We start from the raw sequence: 20,352 nt of genomic DNA, 5'->3' as shown, positions 1-20,352 counted from the left end.
TCCCTGGAACTGAATCAAGCTACCTGAGAGACTGCCTCTCCCTCCTGCTCATGACCTCCCACAGCAGCTCTCATTAAATATAATAATGCTGCTCTGAGCAACAAGAGTTTGGTCTTGTTAGAAAAAGAACATTAAAAGGAGAGAGGGAAACATCATGTAACAATGTAACCACCAGTAGACCCAGTATAGGCTCCAAACTCCATGAGAGGATCCCTGGCTCTGAATCCCAAGTGGAAATAGGTGCCTCTCTCAGGGTGTGACTTGCTGCACACTTCTTTCATCAGCATGCTGTCCATCCCCATGTAACCTCCCTAGCACTGGTACAAATAGCAGGGTAGATGGTGAGGCACAGCGTAGGTGAGTTAAGACATGCCGGATGGGGGTGAGTATGTAAACAAGTACAGCCCCTAACAGCTCTCTCTTCGCCCAAGCCATGCCTCTCTGCCTACACTCCTATTTTTAGCAGTGTAGCGTCCCACTGCCTCCCTGCTGCTGGAGCTTTTCTCCACTTTGGCAGCCAGGAAAAGGCTCCAGCAGCTCCCTGTTGCAGGGAAAGACTCTGGCTGCGGGGAGCTGCTGGAACCTTTCAATGTTGCCTCCCCTCTGTCAGAGCCGTTCACTGACATATGTAGCTACATACCACAATGGGGATGTGGTGTGTTTTTCACTGAGGGAGGTAGCTACATGTACACTACATGCCGCCGCCAGTTATGTGTATAGTGTAGTCATAGCCTCAAAGTCCCTCAAATACCTCCTCTCCTTGGCATTTCCTATTGGCTAGCAAAGGCAGCTCCCTGCTCAGCTTGCTGGCTTCTGTGAATCCCTTTTTCAGGTGCCTAATTCTCCCCACGCATTGTACAGAAAGCCTGGGCACCTACCTTAGGGTTGTGAATTCTACAAGGCATCAGAGCATCTAAAAGTCAGGCATTGCAAGATCTGTGAATCCAGCCCTTAGTCTTAGAAAGTAGTTTCTCAGCAAACAATCTGCAGACTATGAAGTTTACTTTTCCTTCTTTTTTGTCATGCTTGCTAATTCACTGGGCTTCAATCCTGCACATCTGATGAGAGCCATTTTTTTAAAAAGTGGGTAATTCATATTCACTGCATGCTGCTTTAGTCTGCAAAGTACTTAGCAAGCTACTAAATGGAAACTTTCCTAGAAATAATATATCGCAAATGCTTTACTTTTCCATAAGGCTTTTTGCTATTGGCATAGCCAAAATGAATTAGGTTTTTGGGAAGGAACAGTTCCTTTGCAAGTAAAATAAAGCTGACTTGTACCTCATTTACTGCTTACCATGACACCTTTCTCCCCAGGAGGGCCCACTGGTCCTGGACTGCCCCGCTCTCCCTTTAACAAACAATTTAGAAAAAGAGAAGAAACAAATTTATGGTGTGTTATTTCACTGGCACAGTGCTTTCCACAGTGAGGATTTCTTACTGTGGCCTGGAGTCCCTGTAACACATGAGCTGCAGGTAGAGGAGGGCAGAAGCAGAGATCAGGCTTCTGTGGGGCTATTTCAAAGCACAGGTACATGCTCTTTACTGCTACTACTCCTATTGTTTTAGATTTAGCACCAAGTAGGAAGGGGAGGGTTTAAACTTCTGAGCCTGCTGCTCATGGTGGATATTAGGTAGGTAAAACGTTCAGAGTCTGCAAGTTGGTTTCATGAACCTGAAGGGTTGTGTGTGTGATCCTCTGAACTAAGGAGAGTGATTCTGAGCTCTAGAGAGTTTAGGTAGGAAGAAAAGGGGTTACCAGCCTGGAGGGAGACATGTGCGTTCACACGCACGCACGTGTGAGGTGTTTCTGACCACGTGGGGGTTTGCTGGAGAAAGAGGAGGCGGCCAAGGAACTTTCTGAGCTCAGAGGATGCTGTGTGGGCAGGTTTGAGTTCAGGTGGAAATGAAGTCAACTGATGAATGGGGAAGTAGGTAAACAGGTGTACAAAAGGGGGACAAGTCAGTAGTGGGGATATAGAAGGAGAGTGCTAGATTAGAAGGGGAGAGGTTGAGATTAGGAGACAACAGCGAAGGGGCAATAGAGGAATAAATATGTTTTTCTCCCACTATACCCTTTACTATAAAGTGTCACATTTCCTCAAAGGGAAGTGGGAGAGGGCACCTCTTTTTTCCCCCCATTTCCCCGCCAACCTCTCTGATTTCCCCAGCACAACATCTTCCTGTGATCCCCCAAATGCAACCACAGTGTCCCAGTTTTTCATTTTGAAAATAAAATCAAACTACAAGTTACTCTTTCCCTTCCATTTTACTAGGAGGCTTACAGGAAAGAGATTCAGAAAGTGAACTTGGCTATGCAACCCACCGGCAGCAGGGACGTGCCTGGCACTGGGGTGCGTCACATTCATAGCTACCTACATTCTTTATGCATCCATGAGTTATCTATAATCGTAACAAATAAACAAGAGAAAAAAAACTTCACATTGCCTTCATTTTTTTAATAACACGTACATATGGGCAAGTCAAGCCCCACCTCAGCATCAGCTGCCACTGCCATTTGTCTAGCTCCCTGGCTAGGGGAGGAGGAGGGTTTTCCTCACCTCTCATATCCTCACTCCTCTTCTATCTCAATAACATCCGACCCAGGTACTAGGCCTGGCTGAGGATTAATATCGGCTGCTAAAATACAGCTCTTAAAAATAACAAATCATTCCTTTATGTTACAGAGAGGCACCTGGTACATCACATTACAGCACACCACTAATCATGAAGAGACAAATATCCAGTGTAGTCATGGAAACTGTCACTCCGTCATAAGCAGTTTGCTTCCATTTGCTGGTAGATTTGCTACATTTCCTCTCCTATTTTAAACCAGCAACTGAAGTAACTTTGTAAGTACATGAAGAGCAAACAAAATGACAAGATCTCCTTCAATACTGTATTCTAGGCATGCAGTTATGATTAAAGCCTTATCAGACTTATCCATATTTAAGATTTGACAACCAGTGCTTTCATTTCATGTATTTCCTTTTCCTTGTAATATAAACCAACAGTAAAAATATCACCATATTTTCATGGAAGTAATAATAAATTCATAAAGTAAGATTTTGTCAATAGCATTCTTTTGAATTCCAGTCATCAAAATAGGTGAACTAATTCAACTCTGCAGGGGTTGAATCGTTTTAGATCATTCTGACAAATAATTATGTGTTTATTGTAATTGAAACTGACAGTCATGTAATAGCTTCCTGTTTTTATCTTTTTGTTAAAGTAGAACTTGTCTAATAGTCTTAGACTTACATTATGCTAATAATATTAACACTGCCAACCATTACATTCACAAACACATCTGGGTGCCATATAGGAGAGGAAACTGTAACTACGTTCATTTATTGACTTAGCTTCATTTAAAAACTGGCACAGAAATGTGTTCTGTTTTTATCTCTCTCTCCACAGTGAAGTGAAAAATGGCCACCCAGTTGAAACAAATACTAGTCATGTCACATTCTCAGACTGAACTGACTGAGGTGTTAGAAGTTACCTTTTCACCAGGTATTCCAGCTGGTCCAATTTCTCCAGGTAAACCAATGGGTCCCTACATGAAAAAACAAATGATTTTATTTGTATGATGCCCGTGCTGCTTCATGTTTTTGCACCTGCCAACAAAGGGCAGATTGTGGAGCCCTTTTTCAACCTGATGAGCCACTTACAAGAGTAGACCCAGTGGTTTGGAGAGGACTGTTTGTGTGAGTCAGAGTTCATCCATGTGAGTAAGTGTGGTACAGCCTAGCCCATAGGACTTCAGGGGCAGATAATTAATACGAATTCCTAACCTTCCCCCTCCTGGTAGTCTCACCAGAGCATTACAGAGCTTTTCCTAATATATCATTTTCTCTGTTGAGCAGACATCTCTGGTAGTAGCTTCTGCTGACAGTTTGCAGTTGGGGCTAGATTGTGGCCTGTGTGGAGGCACCCCCTGTACTCAGATCCAGATGCAATCAAGGGATGTTGGAAGAAGGGGAAATATTATTTAATTATTATTTAACTTTTATGTTGTGGTAGTGTAAGCCACACACCTCCTGGGTGTGGTGTTCTGTCCCATTTAGTGGCACCGAGACCACTTAGAGAGAGATTAATGAGTCTGCTCTACAGCCATACGGCTTTTAGCTCATGCAGTAGAGGCTCATGCATTTAGCTCCAGAGGTCCCAGGTTTGATCCTGCCCGCCGACGACCAGGGTCTATTGGCATTACAGTAGCACCTAAATGGCACTACTAGGCTGGGCCTCATTGTGCCAGGTGCTCTATGAACATATAACTAGCAGTGCTAATTGCTTTCCTAGTGCTTTAGTCCTAGCCACAAATTTTTAGGAAAGTATAAATTCATCAAAGAATATCCTCAATGTCACTGGAGCGCAGCCTGAGTGAGTCAAACCCGGGCAAAACAAAAATACTATTGGATGTGGGTAATCCTAATTTCCTCCTTAGCTTGCTAGGAATGGAACACCCATTGAAGTCATGGGGAGTTTTGGCTGAGTAAGACATAGGATCAGATCTTTTTTAAAGAAAATAGCTCTCTTGTGACTCTCTCCTACTATTTTCCACCAGTATTGTACAGGCTGTAACAAAAGATCTATATGGAGGGGTTCTAAGCAGGTGTGTTCCACTAATAAAAGATATGTCCTTTTGGAACTAGTCCATTCTCAGTGGCCTCAGTCGGCTCCCATTGAAGCCAATGGTAACACTCAACAGGTGCAGGGTTAGGCCAATGCTGAGTACTTTTCAAAAATCTCACCCCAACACCATGTAACACACCGCCACCATAACATTCACAATAAATTAACAATTAAATAAAACATCTAAATAAATAAAATAAAACATAACATGCTACATCTTTGTAGCATTTAGCATCGTTGTAACTCTAGGCCCTGATTCAGTAAGGTATTTAACGATGTGCTTAACTTTAAGTAAGCCTGCGTGTAGCCCAATTCACTTCAAATGCCTACCATTAGGCTGGTCCCTAAGTACCTTTGCTGAATTGAGGCCTAAATGCAGAAAACAAAGAAATTTAGAGCGAGGCCCGTTTTCCAACATGCAGTTAAAACAGGACAACTCTTTGATTACTATCCTGATATTCCCCATTGGGTATTAATAGTGGAGCGCAGCCTTAGCTTTTTTTTTCTTTTTGCTCATCTTATTTAGCAGGTGCTGTTTTTCTGTAGTCCGCTTGGCCAAATTTTAATTAAAGCTGCAATTTCCCCCAAAACAGTATTTCATACTCTTGGCGATGGGTACTAAGGCAATGGATAACATAAATAAATTAGTTTATTTTTTAGGGTTTTATTTTATTTCAAAACATTATATTGATAGGCTTTGATGTCCATTTTAGATACGACCATAATGAGATGGGATGTTGAGGGGCAAGGGTGCATATACAGGCAGAGAGACAGATGTCAAAAGAGATAATGGAAGGTAAGCAGCTACAATATCTGAAACCATATGGCTAAATGATGCCACTCACATGATTATTTTTAAATTTTATACATATATATGTTGTTCAGTGGAATTTCGCTGCCTTTTTCCTGAATCTCTCTAAAATGGATATGTAATTGAAAATTACAGAGTATCCTCCCAGTTTCAAAAAACTTGGATGATTGACATTTCTACTCTTGAGTCTGTTGTTAAAGCTTTTGGGCTCTTTCTGAACTCTTTATTTTTTTTCTTTTTAAAGAAAATGGAGTCTTACTTAACAAATGGAGGGGAAAAGGCATAAGAGTAAGCAGACATCTCTGTCCAGTGCAGAGCTTAAAGTAGTCTATTGACAGTGTTTGGAAAATACCTTCCATAAAAGGCTTGTAAAATTTGCCCAGGAAAAAATGAAAACATCTCTAATGGAAGAAAAGGTCCTTTCTGTAATTCTTAACATAATTACAAACTCTCATTTGAATAGACCTGTAATCATTAATCCTACTGCATATGCCTTACCTATATAGCCCACACATTGTTTTACTTTTACTAGCATTTCCTCAGAAATCTACCATCCTGGAGACATAGTCCTTCAATTTGAACTGCCTCAAGATTCTAGGGTAGAAGGAGACTTTGAAAACGACGCGCTATGTAAACAAACGAGAGTCTAAGTATAGAGGAAAAGGCAGTTCTTTCTATTGAACAACTGAAAATATCTTCTGTTTATGTTAATTTTTAACCATTCTTTCATACCAATAGGAACACATAAAGGAGAACACCAAACCCTGTCAACAAGACATCTTGCTAAAACGGATATGTTTATCAGTTTGTACATAGTAACAGCAGTTTATATACCAGGTGGGAAATTCTGGCTCCAGTGAAATTAATGGGAGCTTTGCCACTGAACTGAGTGAGTTCACCCCAGATATATAAACTCCATCTGACCATTAAAATCAATGGGACTTCTCATATGATTAACTCCTCACCAATGGAAGTCAGAGGTTCACAATCTGGCGAAGTCTAATAGTTCTTAATTGTGATATAGACTAAAAAACAACAAACTAATTACACCTACAACTAATTTGTTTAAGGAAGTCTTAATGCTTTGATGCAGTTTAGCGGCTCTGGAATTTGCATTCTGAACATTACATTCACAGTCTGGACTGAGAGTAGGGATTGAATTGTGAAAAGAACACAGCTGGTGTAAACTGTCACAGCTTCAGGGATTTAAACAAAATGGAGCTGAGGATCTGCCCCTGAATGTATTACAGGCAAGAAATAACCTTTATTCCTGTTGAGTTCATTTATTTTATTCGGATAATAATTAAATAATAGAATCATAGCTAGAAGCTATGTAGAGCTGTGTTCATTTGAAAGAGTTACCTTTCCCTGTAATGAGAGTTAGAAGAGATCTTTCAGGTACTTTTAATTTTACAGGACACTCCACGGTTAGGTGGAAAACTGAAAGTGCCCACACTCAAGGTTGGTTAGTGAGTGCAGCCAGTTACTTCCAAGCAGTAGTAATGAGCACGGGCTCCTTCTCCCTAGGACATGAAAGCTGTAGAGAGGGTGGAAGAAACAACAAAGGGAGCGATAGGAAAAGAAAAGAAGCAGTCAGTAGAGAGAAGCTGTGAATGCCTTGGAAAAGGAAAGCACATTCACAATCCCAATTTTGAGCTATTTGATGAAGTGAATAAAATTAATGTATATTCAGTATTTTACTAAATAATAACAACAAGTAATAACAGATCCAAATGTATTTTGGTTAATGTATTTTTATAGCAGTGAGGAAATTGCATAACAGCATGTAGACATGGCAAAAATGATGTCTGAATGTTGTCCCTTTGCTACACATATTGGCAGTCCCAGCTATGTATTGGCATATTGATGCCTTTTGCTTCTGTAAATATAGATCAGTAAATGCTTGACTCGACTCCTTCAGTTCCACCTTGTTTTCTGAGGATGTTGCGAGTTTTTTTTCTTTTTTTTTTTTTCAAAAAGAAAATGCACAGAGCTGGTGATTCCAGCTACGTACTTGGAGGCAGCAGATTTTCAATAGCACAAATGAGAGTTAGGGATCCAATCCCAATGACTTTCAATGGGAGCTGGGAGGCTAATTGCCCTTTGGTGCTTAGGAGGTTGAGAGTTATGGTTCAAAGTGTTTCCTCGATTGTAACCCTTTTTGGATCTTGTTAATAAACATGTGGAAGTTTTTGGCTGTTGTCTCTTTTTGGTAAGGTGTAAAACAACTCCTGTAAATCATCTTTACTGCATTCACAAGATATTTCTTCCAAGAGAAATTATTTCTAGAGTTTCCAACTGGAAAATCATGCAAATGGGCCACAATCAGTCAGCAGTTATGTGCGTTCCAGGTTTTGAACACATTAAAGGATACCTCTGATTACTATTAAATTCTGGAAGAAAATTGCTTGTAAAACAAGTATTATTGGAAACATGTTCTCAATTTCCTTGCTACCCTGAAGATCTGGACTAGGATGGGGTTAGCAAAAGTGGAACATTTAAAAAAAATGGTGACTGAAGAAATAGCAAAAGGCACCTGGAATTCATCATATAAGTGATCATGAAATATGCAGTGTTGTTGTAGCCATGTCGGTCCCAGGACCAACACCGCTTGTGAAATATGGCAGAAATATGAAAGTTACTAGTAATGTAGTAATACTCAACTGTGTTATGTCTGTAACACATTAAATCAGATTATGTGTATAAGATTCAGATGTTGGTAACTGCTATCTCTACATACATAGGAATATAACCAAGTTTAATTAGCAGTAAGCAACTTTAACTGGCACTTAAACAAGTTTTTGTTTTTCAAGAACAAAAATATTCACCCACCCACCAGACAGCTCTTACTCCTTTTAGGATTTAATTATGATTTTATTTCAGTCTATCCAAATCATTGCTCTACAGATTTAAACAACAAATTCAATGATTTCTGCCTTTAAACATGCTGTTTATGTATATAGGTTCAATAAAATCCACACTCAAGGCCACTAGAAAACAGTAGGTGCAAAATCACTGCTAGGTTTTGTGGTCTGTACTCTGCTCTAGGGTGACCAGACAGCAAATGTGAAAAGTTGGGACAGGGGTGTGGGATAATAGGTGCCTATATAAGACAAAGCCCCAAATATTGGGACTGTCCCTATAAAATCAGGACATCTGGTCACCCCTCTCTGCTCCCTATTTTCCTGGAATTTGAGCTGCGTTAGAAATCTCATTGTTTAATATATTTTGATATCATAGCCAGTGTTAGGCAATCTCAATTGCCCTGTGGAATACAGTAGAAGGAGAGTCTGCCATCAGTGCTTGAATCTCACTAACTCTCCTGTCTGAGGTTGTAGCCCCCAGGAAGGTAGTTTGGGGTGTGAGCTGGCAAAGAAAGCACTTGGATAAGAGTTCAATGCATAAGGGCTTCACAAGGCCATAAAAACTACATTAAAATCTCAAAATGAGGGAGGTTCCTGAAGAAGGTGATAGGTGTGAACCAGTCCTTTTAGAAACTTTGAAACAGTGGAATGAGAGAACACTGTGTAAGTCTGAGTGGGAGGGTGGCAAGCTGAAATGAAAACTAAACACACCCTGACAGAGCTGACGTGGGGGCCCAATAGCTTGACCTGGAGGCTGTTATCCAGGATCTTGGTGATAGAAGCTTGTAACAGGATGGGACCTTGTTGTGAAGACCAGATGGAAAAATCTCTTCCACTTTGATCCGGAGACTGAGTGTGTAGAAAGGTTACTGCTCTGTTACAGGATCTTTTGGATCGATGTGGATCTAATGCTGTCATTGTGCTCAGCCAGCCAACTTCCAGGTAATCAGAGTAAGGAAGTGGAGTCTGGATGGAGAATTTAATATGTCTGGCAGACTGGGGAGAGAGATTGGTGGCTGTGTGGACATATTGAATAGGTCTGTGAGCCAATAATGACTGTCTGGCCCAATAAGAGGCTGTAAGTATCACCGTGGCCACATCCTGACTGATCTTCCTTATGACCCTTTGGGGGATGGGAAGAAAAGCACAGAGAAGCCAATGAAGCCAGGGGATGAGGAAAGCATCTTGGAGTGACCCTGGCCTTGCTATCTGCTCTGGAGCAGAAGACAAGGCAAGATCTACCTCAGGGAGCTCCATCAGTGGAATAAAGGCTGAAGAATAGAGTGACCACTCATGGTTGGCTGAGTACTGTCTGCTGAGGTAATCCACCAGGTCTTTGTTGGTTTCTGGTAGAAGGGCCAAGGGAATTATCCTGTGAAGCTGGTACCATGCGCACAGCTTGATTGCTTCCTGACACAGGGGGATAAGCAGGCATCCCCCTGCCTGTTGATGTAATACACTGTGGAGGTGTTTCTGTCAAGATATGTACTGTGGTTCCTTTCAAGCCCAGTACTGGAGAGTTAGGTGCTAATGGTATTGGTACTGGGGCCGGGGTTGGGGTCAATAGTTAGTAGCAGGTCTGCTGGTATTGTTAAGGATTGTGGTACTGGTAAGTCTGGCACTGAAGGTGCCTGTGAGGAGTCATTGTCAGTATTGAGCTTCATGGCATAGTGCACTTAATTCTACATGGAGCTGGATGCAACAAGGAGTCAGCCCTGCTAGCCTGTCCAGGGTGATCAGGCATGTGGGCTTGTGAGTCAGAAATGTTGGAAGGCCCAGGACTAATTTCTTTGATCTCTTCCATTCTAGTAAGAGGATCGGTGCCATGAGTTACCCCTTGAGCAGAGCTCATATCGTCCCTGCCTCAATATAGTGGAGGCGGTACCAGGATTTGGCGCTGATTGACAAATCTGGTTTGGAAGACTAAGGACAGCTGAGTGAAGAGGATGCAGACCCTTTCTTCGTACTAGCAATGGGAGCCTTCCAGGTAGAGTCTCTACTTACAGGAGTACTAAAGCAGGGGGATCTCTGGGAGGAGAGAACCTTTTTTAAAGTAGAGGTTGCAAGCCTGAAAAATGGGAAGGATAGTGGAGTTTTCAAGGAGGATGGGAAGGAAGAGAAAGGTCAGAAGCGAGATAGAGAGTCAGAGACTAAGGTGAACGTGGTGGGGGTACCAGCAGAGATGGAAGAAGAGGAAAATTCTTGATGATGTTTTCTTTGGAAAAAAAAAAAGGCAACATCCTGGGCAGACAAAGTGGGACTGAGGGAGCCTAGTAAAACATTTACTGACGTTTATTTACAGAAACAAAAACATCTTTATACCAGTTAGGCCGAGCCAAATAGTGTTGATGTCATACTAAACTTTCTCAGAGTTCATGGGGCTCTTTAGATCCATGGCTTTATTTTGGTTCACTGCAAAGTTTGAATCCAGATCACTACAGGTTTGAGCCCATCTCTGCTTATTACGGAAGAGGATAAATATCTGTCAAAGGTAGTGTATTAAGTCAGAGTTCTTTGGCATCCCCACAACTCCCTTTTGGCACAGTGGTGCACTCCAAAAACCAAATTGAATGTGTTAAGCATAAGTATTATAAAGGAAAGGAAAAGGAAAACAACTAAATGAAAAAAAATGATCATGGCCATAAACCTCGTTAAAAAATTAGGCCATAAACTTTCATTTGCAAGGATTTCTGTACGATTCTCTAATGACAAATATCTCTTTATAGAAGCCTCCTTGACATAAGCATTTTTATGGAAAATGGATCAGAGACCAGATCCCACATCTAACACATGCGTAAGGAAGACCAAGTATATTGCCAGGGCACATGCTGTTTGTTAGAAACCGGACTAGAGTGCAGTAATTGGAAACATATTGTATACTTAGTGCAAAATAGAGTACATAGTAATTTTTAAAAAGGCTTGGTTAGAGAGAAGCGGATATTCATCCAGTACCAAAAGATTCCTGTGTAAGCAGTTACCTGTCAGGCTATATAAACTAACATTGACATGTAAGTGAAAAAAAAACTTTCCAATGAAGCATCATTTCATATAGAATTCAAAATTTCACCATATTCATAAGACATAATGTTAATGACATGATACAAATAACCATACAATATTTTCTTGCCACAAGAAAATCTTTATATTATTGTACTCTTTTCTTTCCATTCATTTCCATGAAACTTTCCCTGCATCTGCACATTCCTCCCAGCTGGAAGATGAGATCTAACCTGTACCAGTGCAATAATTACTGTCTGCTTGTAAGGATTTATACACAGACATTTTAATCAAGAGCCTATAAACTTCAGTCTTTGCAAAGAGTTTCCTTCACCTGGGTACAGTATTTAAAAAACAAAAACAAACCCAACCAACATCCAGATTTCAACACATCAAAATTAAACGGAATATTAAGTCAGTTTCTATGTTAATTTTAACAAAACAACCACTACTTAAAGAACAACCATATTACAAACCTGAGCTTCTATTTTATGTCATACGAATATACCTAGAAATCTGTTTTCAACTTTTAATATGAATCCCCCCAACCTTTGAAACTAAAGTCCAGTCTCAGACCAATTTCACCAGCCATGCATTATGAGACATAATAAGAGTTGGCATATTTAGATTAGTTTGATTTTATTTTAATAGACAACAGCAAAAATAAATTAATAATTACAAAGGTAATGCAGCTTATTTGCAAAAAAAATAAATAAAAAATAGGCCAAATGGTTGTCCAGCTAGCAAGGCACCTGTTGTGCCCCTGCAACAGCAACGCACATCACAGCTAACAATACGGGAAGAGAAGCACGCTCAAAAAAGCCACTCTGTTCCCTCCTCACAAAGGAGGGGGTGGAACCTTGGCCTGCCCACACAGTGTGCCAGCTAACACCATTGTGCTAACTTTCTGGGGAACAGAACATTGTGCTGCGGATAGATCCAGACCAGTTTATTCCCTCCCCGGAGCAGCAAGAGAGCCAGGAGGGGGACTGTGACTCTCTGAGTCAGAGCATCACTCCTGATTGCTCCAGAGGCAGCGCCAAAATGCAGATCCTTTGGATCCAATGGATAACTGGATCTGAGTTCATTCAGAGTTTTGAAGAGGAAGGCAAAGACCCTGAAATGAAGCCCAAATCTGATCAGCGCTAACGCAGAGTGAAGACAATTAGTTTTAAAGGCTGTCCTGTCTCCAGACTGCTGTGAACACGGAACAAAACGGAGCTGAAATGGAAAAAGTATTGAGAAAATTCTGACTTCCTACGCATAGAGGGGGAATTTAGCTTTAATGGGGTCATCTCCTGGGCCCAAGACACTTCCTTTATCAATGCCACGTAACTATTTGCCAGAAGCTGTCTGTATGACTGTAAGTGAGGTACAACCTACTTGGGTCATATTACTTAACCTTCCAGAGAGAACACCAAAAAGTTGTTTTTTTAAAAAAATAATATATTTTATTCTGTAACGGTTAGGAAAGGCTTTTCTCTGTGGGGAAAGCAAGGAGATAGAGGAAAAATTATTCCTCAGATGAATCTAAGGCCCTAGCAAGTTGGTTCACTTGGAAAAAGGAACAATGACGAAAATATAAAAGTTTGCATGCACACACACACACCTTGCTCATTCTAATACTGCCTTCCCCATCCATTTTTGTCCTTGTAGCTTTCCCATTTTTTGCTTTGTTTGTATAACATGATGCTGCAGTTGCTATACTCTGCAACAAAGCTCTCTCAATTTCAAATAGAACAGAAATAACACACTCTCTCTCTAATCAAGATCAGATCCAACTCATACGCAGTACTGTTTCTTCTAAATTTTGAAACAAACCTGAGATATTGAAGTATGTTACAGTGCCATCATTCTTTACTATGCAGACTGAGTTGGCTTTGATTTACAATACCATAAGCCAGGAGCTCAGGGAGGAAAATTGAACATGCTTACTGAATTTAGTCTTTTCCAAAACCTTTAATGCCTTGTGCTACATGTATTTGCTGATGACACTGCATTCTGAGTTAGGCAAAAATGTGATGGTAGACTAGAACATTGCCCCATGTGAAGGGCCTGACAACTAAACAGCTGTTTGATCAGTTTCTGAATCTCACTGCTATGCTTATGCCACTTGGCAATCTAAGCTTTTTGGTGTGTGATCTGTATTAATAGTCAACCTTAAAATTTCAGATCAATTTCCTGCCTCAGAACCTTTGTACGAAAAATGTTAGGAAGGGAACATAAGATCTATAGGTGATTATTAGAAAGAGAAAACATGTTGGCATCACTGCTTTATCCACAACTCAAAGATACAAATATCATGGGCCAAATTCTGCTTTCAGAAACACTAGTAAATCCCGAATAATTATTCCAGAGTTACAGAATTTGCTACAGTATGATGTAGCAAAATTCCACCCCATGCTTCTCATTTAAGATAACAGAGTGCTGGCAGGATGTTCTCATAAGCGAAGTGTTGGAAGTCAGTCTTCTTCCACCTTCTTCCCAGATGCCATGTGATGACACTACTCATGTTAAAAAATAAAATGTTTTCTTGGATCATTACGGTGTACAAAAGAGGTGCATTAAACTTTGAGAGGCAGATTGCCACTCATGGGACCAGCAGTAAACAGCATGCTCACACCTGCACCATTATTGAGTGAAAATGAATACATATACTCTATGAATGGCTGTAAGGATCCACGGGTCTAGAATGCGGGGTTGTGGGGTCCTTGGATGACTGATGATTCCACATCACCACTGGGGAACCAGGTGAAGGAGCATCCAACAATTACTGGAGGGTTACACACCTCAGGAAGGATTGCACCAAAAGCCCAGAGTGACACAGAACCCCGTGAACACCTGTTTGGTCCACACCAACTATTTAAACCAAGAAGTTGCCCCAGGGAGCTGTCTTCCAGCTTGCTGCTGCTACCAACCCTGTCTTTTGCCTTATCTTGCTCCTGATTTTTGCCATCGATCCTGGCCCAGCTTGACCTTGATACGCATCCTGACTTGGCTTGGTAACTAGTCTCGACTCCTGTCTTCGACCCCTGCCCAGGGGACACTACTGGCCCAGCAGCCTATGCCCCAGCCATTACAATAGCATTTCTTTGATCATCGGTCAGGTAGCTCCCAAATGTTTCTTCTCATATTCCATCTTCACAGGTGACCTTGATATACACATAGACTGCTAAAAATGAATGTAAAGGAAGGTAGCTAGAGAACTGGTGGTAAAAACATTATGTTGGGTGTAAACGACTGTGACATAAAGAGTGTTTGAAGTCTGATGCCATTGCTGTCCAGAATACAACAAAGAGGTTCTTTATTTCCAGTATAGCATCTGGTGAACAGGACTTAACAGCTCTCTTCTGAATGGTAGATGTCATGCTGGCTCCCACAAGTAGCACAGCTGAGCATTTGCTGGGAGTTGTTATTCTATTTTGCAGATAAGATTGCCTGGATTTGGAACAAGATGCTGTTGAGATGACAGCACACACTTGTGCAGGAATTGTTGGACTCACTCTTGTATGGTTCAGTTTTCTTCTCTGCCGGGGCAGACCAGATGGAGAGCTAATTTAAATCAAGAATGGATTTTTTTCTAAAATAGATGCTCTAAGGATTATTTTCAGGAAATTCCATGACCTGTGCTATACAGGAGGTCAGACTAGATGATCACAATGGTCCCTTCTGGCCTTGGGATCTATGAAGCTATGTGCCCCATAGCTCTCTTGTCTGATGTACTACAGAGTTCCATTTTGTCACTCCTCCAACATGTATGTGATGCTTTTAGGTGGGGATGATAATGAGGTAGCGTGGACTACGGTGACTCCAGTATCTGGAGCACACTCAGGGCTGGTCTCTTTGGCTGCTAAGGACACGAGCTTTGCACAGTGCAAAATGACCTTAAAACAGCCTGTGATTTCTCACAGAAAATTCCCCATGTGTGGGGAATCTTCACTGGTGCAGGGCTGCTGGAGATAGCGTAGCTGTCTCCTACACCAGCCACTCCCCCTCAGTGGAAGGGGGAGGTGGGAGCATGATGGAGCTCAGCTCCATTATACCTGATAGTCCCCTCGTGTAAGAGGCCTTATACCAGCAGCATAATTTAGAGGACGATTCCACTTGGGCAGCACTGAACAGGGAACCATAACCAGGCTGCACCCAAGGCTGTGCTCAGACATAGCAGAGAATAAAGGCTTCTGTCTCTGCTTTACTGGCTCTGGTTGGTGTGGTTGAGCAGTTTATCCAGTGACATGCTGGGATTGGGATGAGAGTGAAGTGCCCTCTGGATTTGATGGATTATGCTGGTAGGCTCGGGGAAATAGCCAGAAGAAATATCTGTGGTGATGCCAGAAGAAATATCTGTGGTGATACCAGCTCCCTCAGTGTACGTTGCTTGTCCACTTTTCTTTCTTCAGGTTCATAACGTGGGGTCTTATTGGATCAGTGAGCTGTTTCTGAGGGTCAAGATAGAAGTATGGGCCAAATGGTGTTTTTAATAATCTGCACATGGCCTTTTCTTTTGAAATGATCACTTAACACAGCAGATTCATACTACTGTCATCTTGAGATCGGATTGCTGCAAAGGACTATGTGGTGCTGCCCCTTATAGCAATTAGAAATTTCAGCTGGTAAATACGGTGGTGGCCTCTCTGTTGACTGGTTGTTCTTACATGGAGCATGTAACACTTGTGCTTCATCACTTTCACTTCCCCTTTATTTGGGAGGGTCAATTTAAGATGCTAGTTCTGATCTATCAAACCATAAATGGTTTGGGGTGCTGGGTACTTCAAAAACTACCTCTCTCTCCATGTGGGATACCATGGCATCTGAAATCAGCTGATTAAGGGCTTTAATACTGAGGAATCCTTCAACTTTGCAATTTGCTTCTTAAACTGGTACACCGGAGCCTGAATTAGTTGACCTTCAGGTCATGCCACAATGTCTATCTGTTTTCCACTGCTTTTCCTGAGAGGGACGGCTAAGTGGTTGATGGATACTGTCAGTTATGTGGGATCTGAGAGGGGTTTTAATCTTTGAGGTCTACAGTATAGATGAAAAGCATTATATAAATGCAAAATATTGTTATTATTACTCTATAAATCCTTAATAGTCTCTTTTTCAAACCTTTATGAAGTAGGTTTTTGAGAATGACTGAGCTAGTTGTGTCTTCTAATGCCCTGATTGACCCCACACCTTCACTATCATTTCTGTGAAAAATGTTTTACTCAGTTTGTTTTTCTTTTTCCTGCTGTTTCCAATTTTTGTTTGTGCATCCCCAGAGTCCAGACTTTTCACAATAGTTCAAAGAACTGTCTACTTAGCCTCTTGAAAATTTACTCAAAGCCCCTTTAATCTTTTCTTCAAGCAAAGAGAATCTCATTTTTCCATTCCCCATAAATTAAACATCCATTCCATGGGGACAATCTTGCTACATTTTGCCTCTGCAGGAGGTGGGGAAATTACTTACATGAATTCTTCCCAAAAGTAACTCCACATCTCCTAGACACACAACACAACTTGCCTTGTCTTTCCAAGGCAGGGTGACCTTTTCTCTTACAGGACTGCTTGCTGTGCAGCTAGCATCTGCAGCCAGAAGGTCACCTATATTCTTTGCTGGACTTTGGGTTTTATTATTCTTGTTGCCAGTTTTTGTACTTGTTATATCTACTTAGTTTCCATTCTGTGGTACTGAATGCTGTCCACAATTGGGCATACTTGTTTAAATGTATTTTAACAGGTCATTTGTGAAGCGCTAGGATTATTTTTTCAGGGTTTGTGTTCTATGCCTCTGCTTACTCTGGTTTGTCATTTTGACACTAACTGTACCTTGTGCTGTTGACAGCTTCTCTGTTTTTGCTGAATTTTTGCAGTGAAGTTGGCAGGGAGAAACGCTCATTAATTCCCCCCCCCAGCTATTCATAGTCTGTTACTGCCTGGATGAACATTAGCATTACCAAACAGTAACACAGCCCTAGCAGGCAACTGTTTCAATCTCAGAGAATTTCAGTTTTAGGGCATAAAACCCATAAAACAATCACCTTCTTAAAATGTCTGAAGTCATCCATGCACTGGGATGCACTCTATACAACACAGATGCAGTATTCGTTTTGATGTGCTTGAAGCAAGATGGTTTCAAAGATTTGCCAACCGCCAATAATTTAAGCATATGAAACCCACATGGTAGCATAGTGAGATTTTTCCCCCCCCTCACCCAGAGGCAATTTTCGCAGTAGTTGTAGCCAGTGTTTCTTTTGGGATGGTTTCCAAAAGATCATCTCTCACTGGTTTTGTAAATTTGCTCTGGCTGCAGTCCCTTATTAAATTAACCAACCACTGTCTAAATGGATCTACTGATTCCATAGCAGATGATTATCTCATCAGCAAGATCTATCAAATCACATCAGTTTCTGATTCTGCTCAACCAAACTGCACCAGCCAAAAATGGGTCTTCACCATAGAAACCACGGTGAAACAGAAGCAGCTTTTATGTTAAAATCATACCTGCTTTGAACAGCTGACAGGTTTTACACTACTAGACAATATGCTGATAATACACCTCTACCCCGATATAACACAACCCGATATAACATGAATTCGGATATAACATGGTAAAGCAGTGCTCCGGGGGAGGAAGGGGGGAGGAGGCTGCGCACTCCTGTGGATCAAAGCAAGTTCAATATAATGCGGTTTCACCTATAAGGCGGTAAGATTTTTTGGCTCCCGAGGACAGCGTTATATCGAGGTAGAGGTGTAGCTTTGTTCAAGGCTTCATCACAGCAGCATTTCAGTTTCCTTTATTCTTATTTGGACTATACAGAACTCAAAGCCATCCAAGCCAAGTACCTTTGTTTTTGTTCTCTTTGGGCTCAATCATACGGGCGTCAGGAAGAATTTTTTATTTTTATATCATATGGTACAATGGGCTAGCTACATTGTGGGGATGCAGTGTTTCATCATCTTCTGAGGCATCACATTTTAGATTATATGGATCAGTTGGTCTCATCCAATGTTTGACAATTCTGTGTTCTGATGTAAACTTTACACCAAATCCAAAGCAATGCCTTATTAATATTACAGTACGTCTTTTCTTCATCTCTGCAACTACTTTTTAAATCTGGTTACATTTGACAATATACTAAGTGCCTTACCTATGGAATTCTGATCCTGATGAAAGTAGTTGAGAAACGATTCTGTACAGTACATCACTCTGAGTTTAAGCTTCATTTTGGTTACTTTTTTGGCCAAGGATTGATATGGACCCATTACAACAGCATTTATTAGACAAATAATATTTTCCCCTCAAGTAAAATTGCAGTACATAGTTACCAGTGTTTTAGCAAAAGGATCTTATGTGATTGTAGTGTAAGCATCCAGAGATGCCTCAGATAGCTAGCCACAACCATGCAGAGAGGAACGGAAGGAAGTGTGAAAGGAGTTTTAAATACAGAAAATGGTGAAAATCTCCTGGATTTAAAAAACATTCTTAAGAAGTCCAAGTTCCATCAGTAGAATAGTTGGCACCACGATTCATGAGAATGGGTTGTTTTTAAAAACTTTTCTATCTACTTTTTATTTTTAATTTCATATAGAAGTTCATAAATATTATAGCTGCTAAAATACATAGAGCTAAATCCAGCAGGCAGCTGAATACTGTTGAAGGAGGTGCATAGAGGCAAAGCACTAAGTCCTAGCAACCCAGCTTTTGCTCAGCAGCCTTGGAGAGAGATTTCTGGGTAATGAGAAAAAATATGAACTGTGCTCAAATTCAAATAAAGCTTTGACTTTCGAGGGTGTTTTGCGCCTGAGGCACACGGGCACTTTGGAATAGTCCACTGTACATCTACCTTGAAGGCACATGGGAGTAGGAGGAAAGGAAGTATGTTGAGGGACCCAGGGCATGGCCAAGGACTAATAGTCTAAGTGCAATCCTGTACGTGGAAATGAAAGCCCTGATCCAGCAAGAAGCCTGTGTATAATTCTAAGCATATGAATAGTCCCACTGAGCCTAGATCGGGGCTTATGTGCACAGCGAACATTTTCACAATTTCAGGATAACCAGCTGGAGATCTTCTCCAGTTGAGTGTATGGAAAAGCCGACCTTAAGAGGGACTGAGAGCAGAAGCTGTCATTTGGGCCAATCATGTAGATAGAAATACTTGTTACAGCTCCCAAAAAGACAGCAGTTCAGTGCCCCTTGATATATGCCAGGCAGATGTTCTTGCTGGACCATTAACCACGTAGTGACCGAGGCCCCAGCATACTTCATCTTACTGGATCATGAATAACAAAGCACCATGCTTAGAATCCCTCCAGGTGGCTTTGTCTTGCTCATGTTCAACCCTTGTGTACTCCTGTAGGCTCAAGCTTGTGTTCAGCAGGGCTTACCCTGAGAAAGCTGTTCACTGTAGAGTAATCTTTTTGATGCCTTGGCCAAAAGCTATAGTTCCATCAGTTTAATAAACAAAAATAAAATAAAATTAAATTAAATTAAAAAAAAGCTGTCTGGAATCAGGAGACAGCAGAATAAAAATGGTGACAACCATTAAATTAGTACTTTTAATAAGGTGGACTCCTCATGTAGTTTGTTAATTAACAGTAAATAAAGTTATTTAAAAAAATCTTTTAGTAACATATGCAGAGAATTTGCATGCTTTTATTTGGAGATTTTTATTATGTTTTCCCATGTAGTATAACAACTTTGTTCACTTCAATTGCAGGTTGATAAGTATATACTATATGCTATGTAATCTTAGATGAAAAGGGGAGTCAATGAAGTTTATTTAAAAAAAAAAGAGAATAGGCAAAAAAAAGTAATAGGCAAGAGCAATAAATAAACTAAGAAAAAATAATAAAACCATCATATGCCAAGTACAGCAACTAACAAGGTTTGTGGCTGCCATTCCCCTGATCACTTTGCTTGTATATCCCTTTCTTCTACCCATTGTATTGTCTGATTAAACTGTAAGGGTATGTGTATACTACAACATAACACCCAGGGCTTGCCCATGTCAGCTGACTTGGGCTTGCAGGGGTTGGGCTGTAGGGCTATAAAACTGCAGT

General features: G+C 41.0%; 1 protein-coding gene across 3 annotated transcripts in view; it reads right to left on the bottom strand.

Moving 5' to 3' along the window:
* COL24A1 (collagen type XXIV alpha 1 chain) overlaps positions 1–20,352 on the bottom strand; it is a 234,046-nt gene that overhangs the window by 82,496 nt on the left and 131,198 nt on the right. For all 3 annotated transcript variants that reach the window (XM_054036762.1, XM_054036763.1, XM_054036765.1), the window contains exons 25-26: positions 3,503–3,556; positions 1,298–1,351 (exon numbers count right to left, since the gene is read on the bottom strand). In XM_054036762.1, the coding sequence (XP_053892737.1) occupies positions 1,298–1,351; positions 3,503–3,556 (108 nt within the window). The remainder of the gene's footprint in view (positions 1–1,297; positions 1,352–3,502; positions 3,557–20,352) is intronic.

Source organism: Malaclemys terrapin, chromosome 8, assembly GCF_027887155.1.
Source record: "Malaclemys terrapin pileata isolate rMalTer1 chromosome 8, rMalTer1.hap1, whole genome shotgun sequence".
Lineage (NCBI taxonomy): Eukaryota > Metazoa > Chordata > Testudines > Emydidae > Malaclemys > Malaclemys terrapin.
Note: the sequence above shows the minus strand (reverse complement) of the source record. Positions and strands in the feature narration are given on the sequence as shown.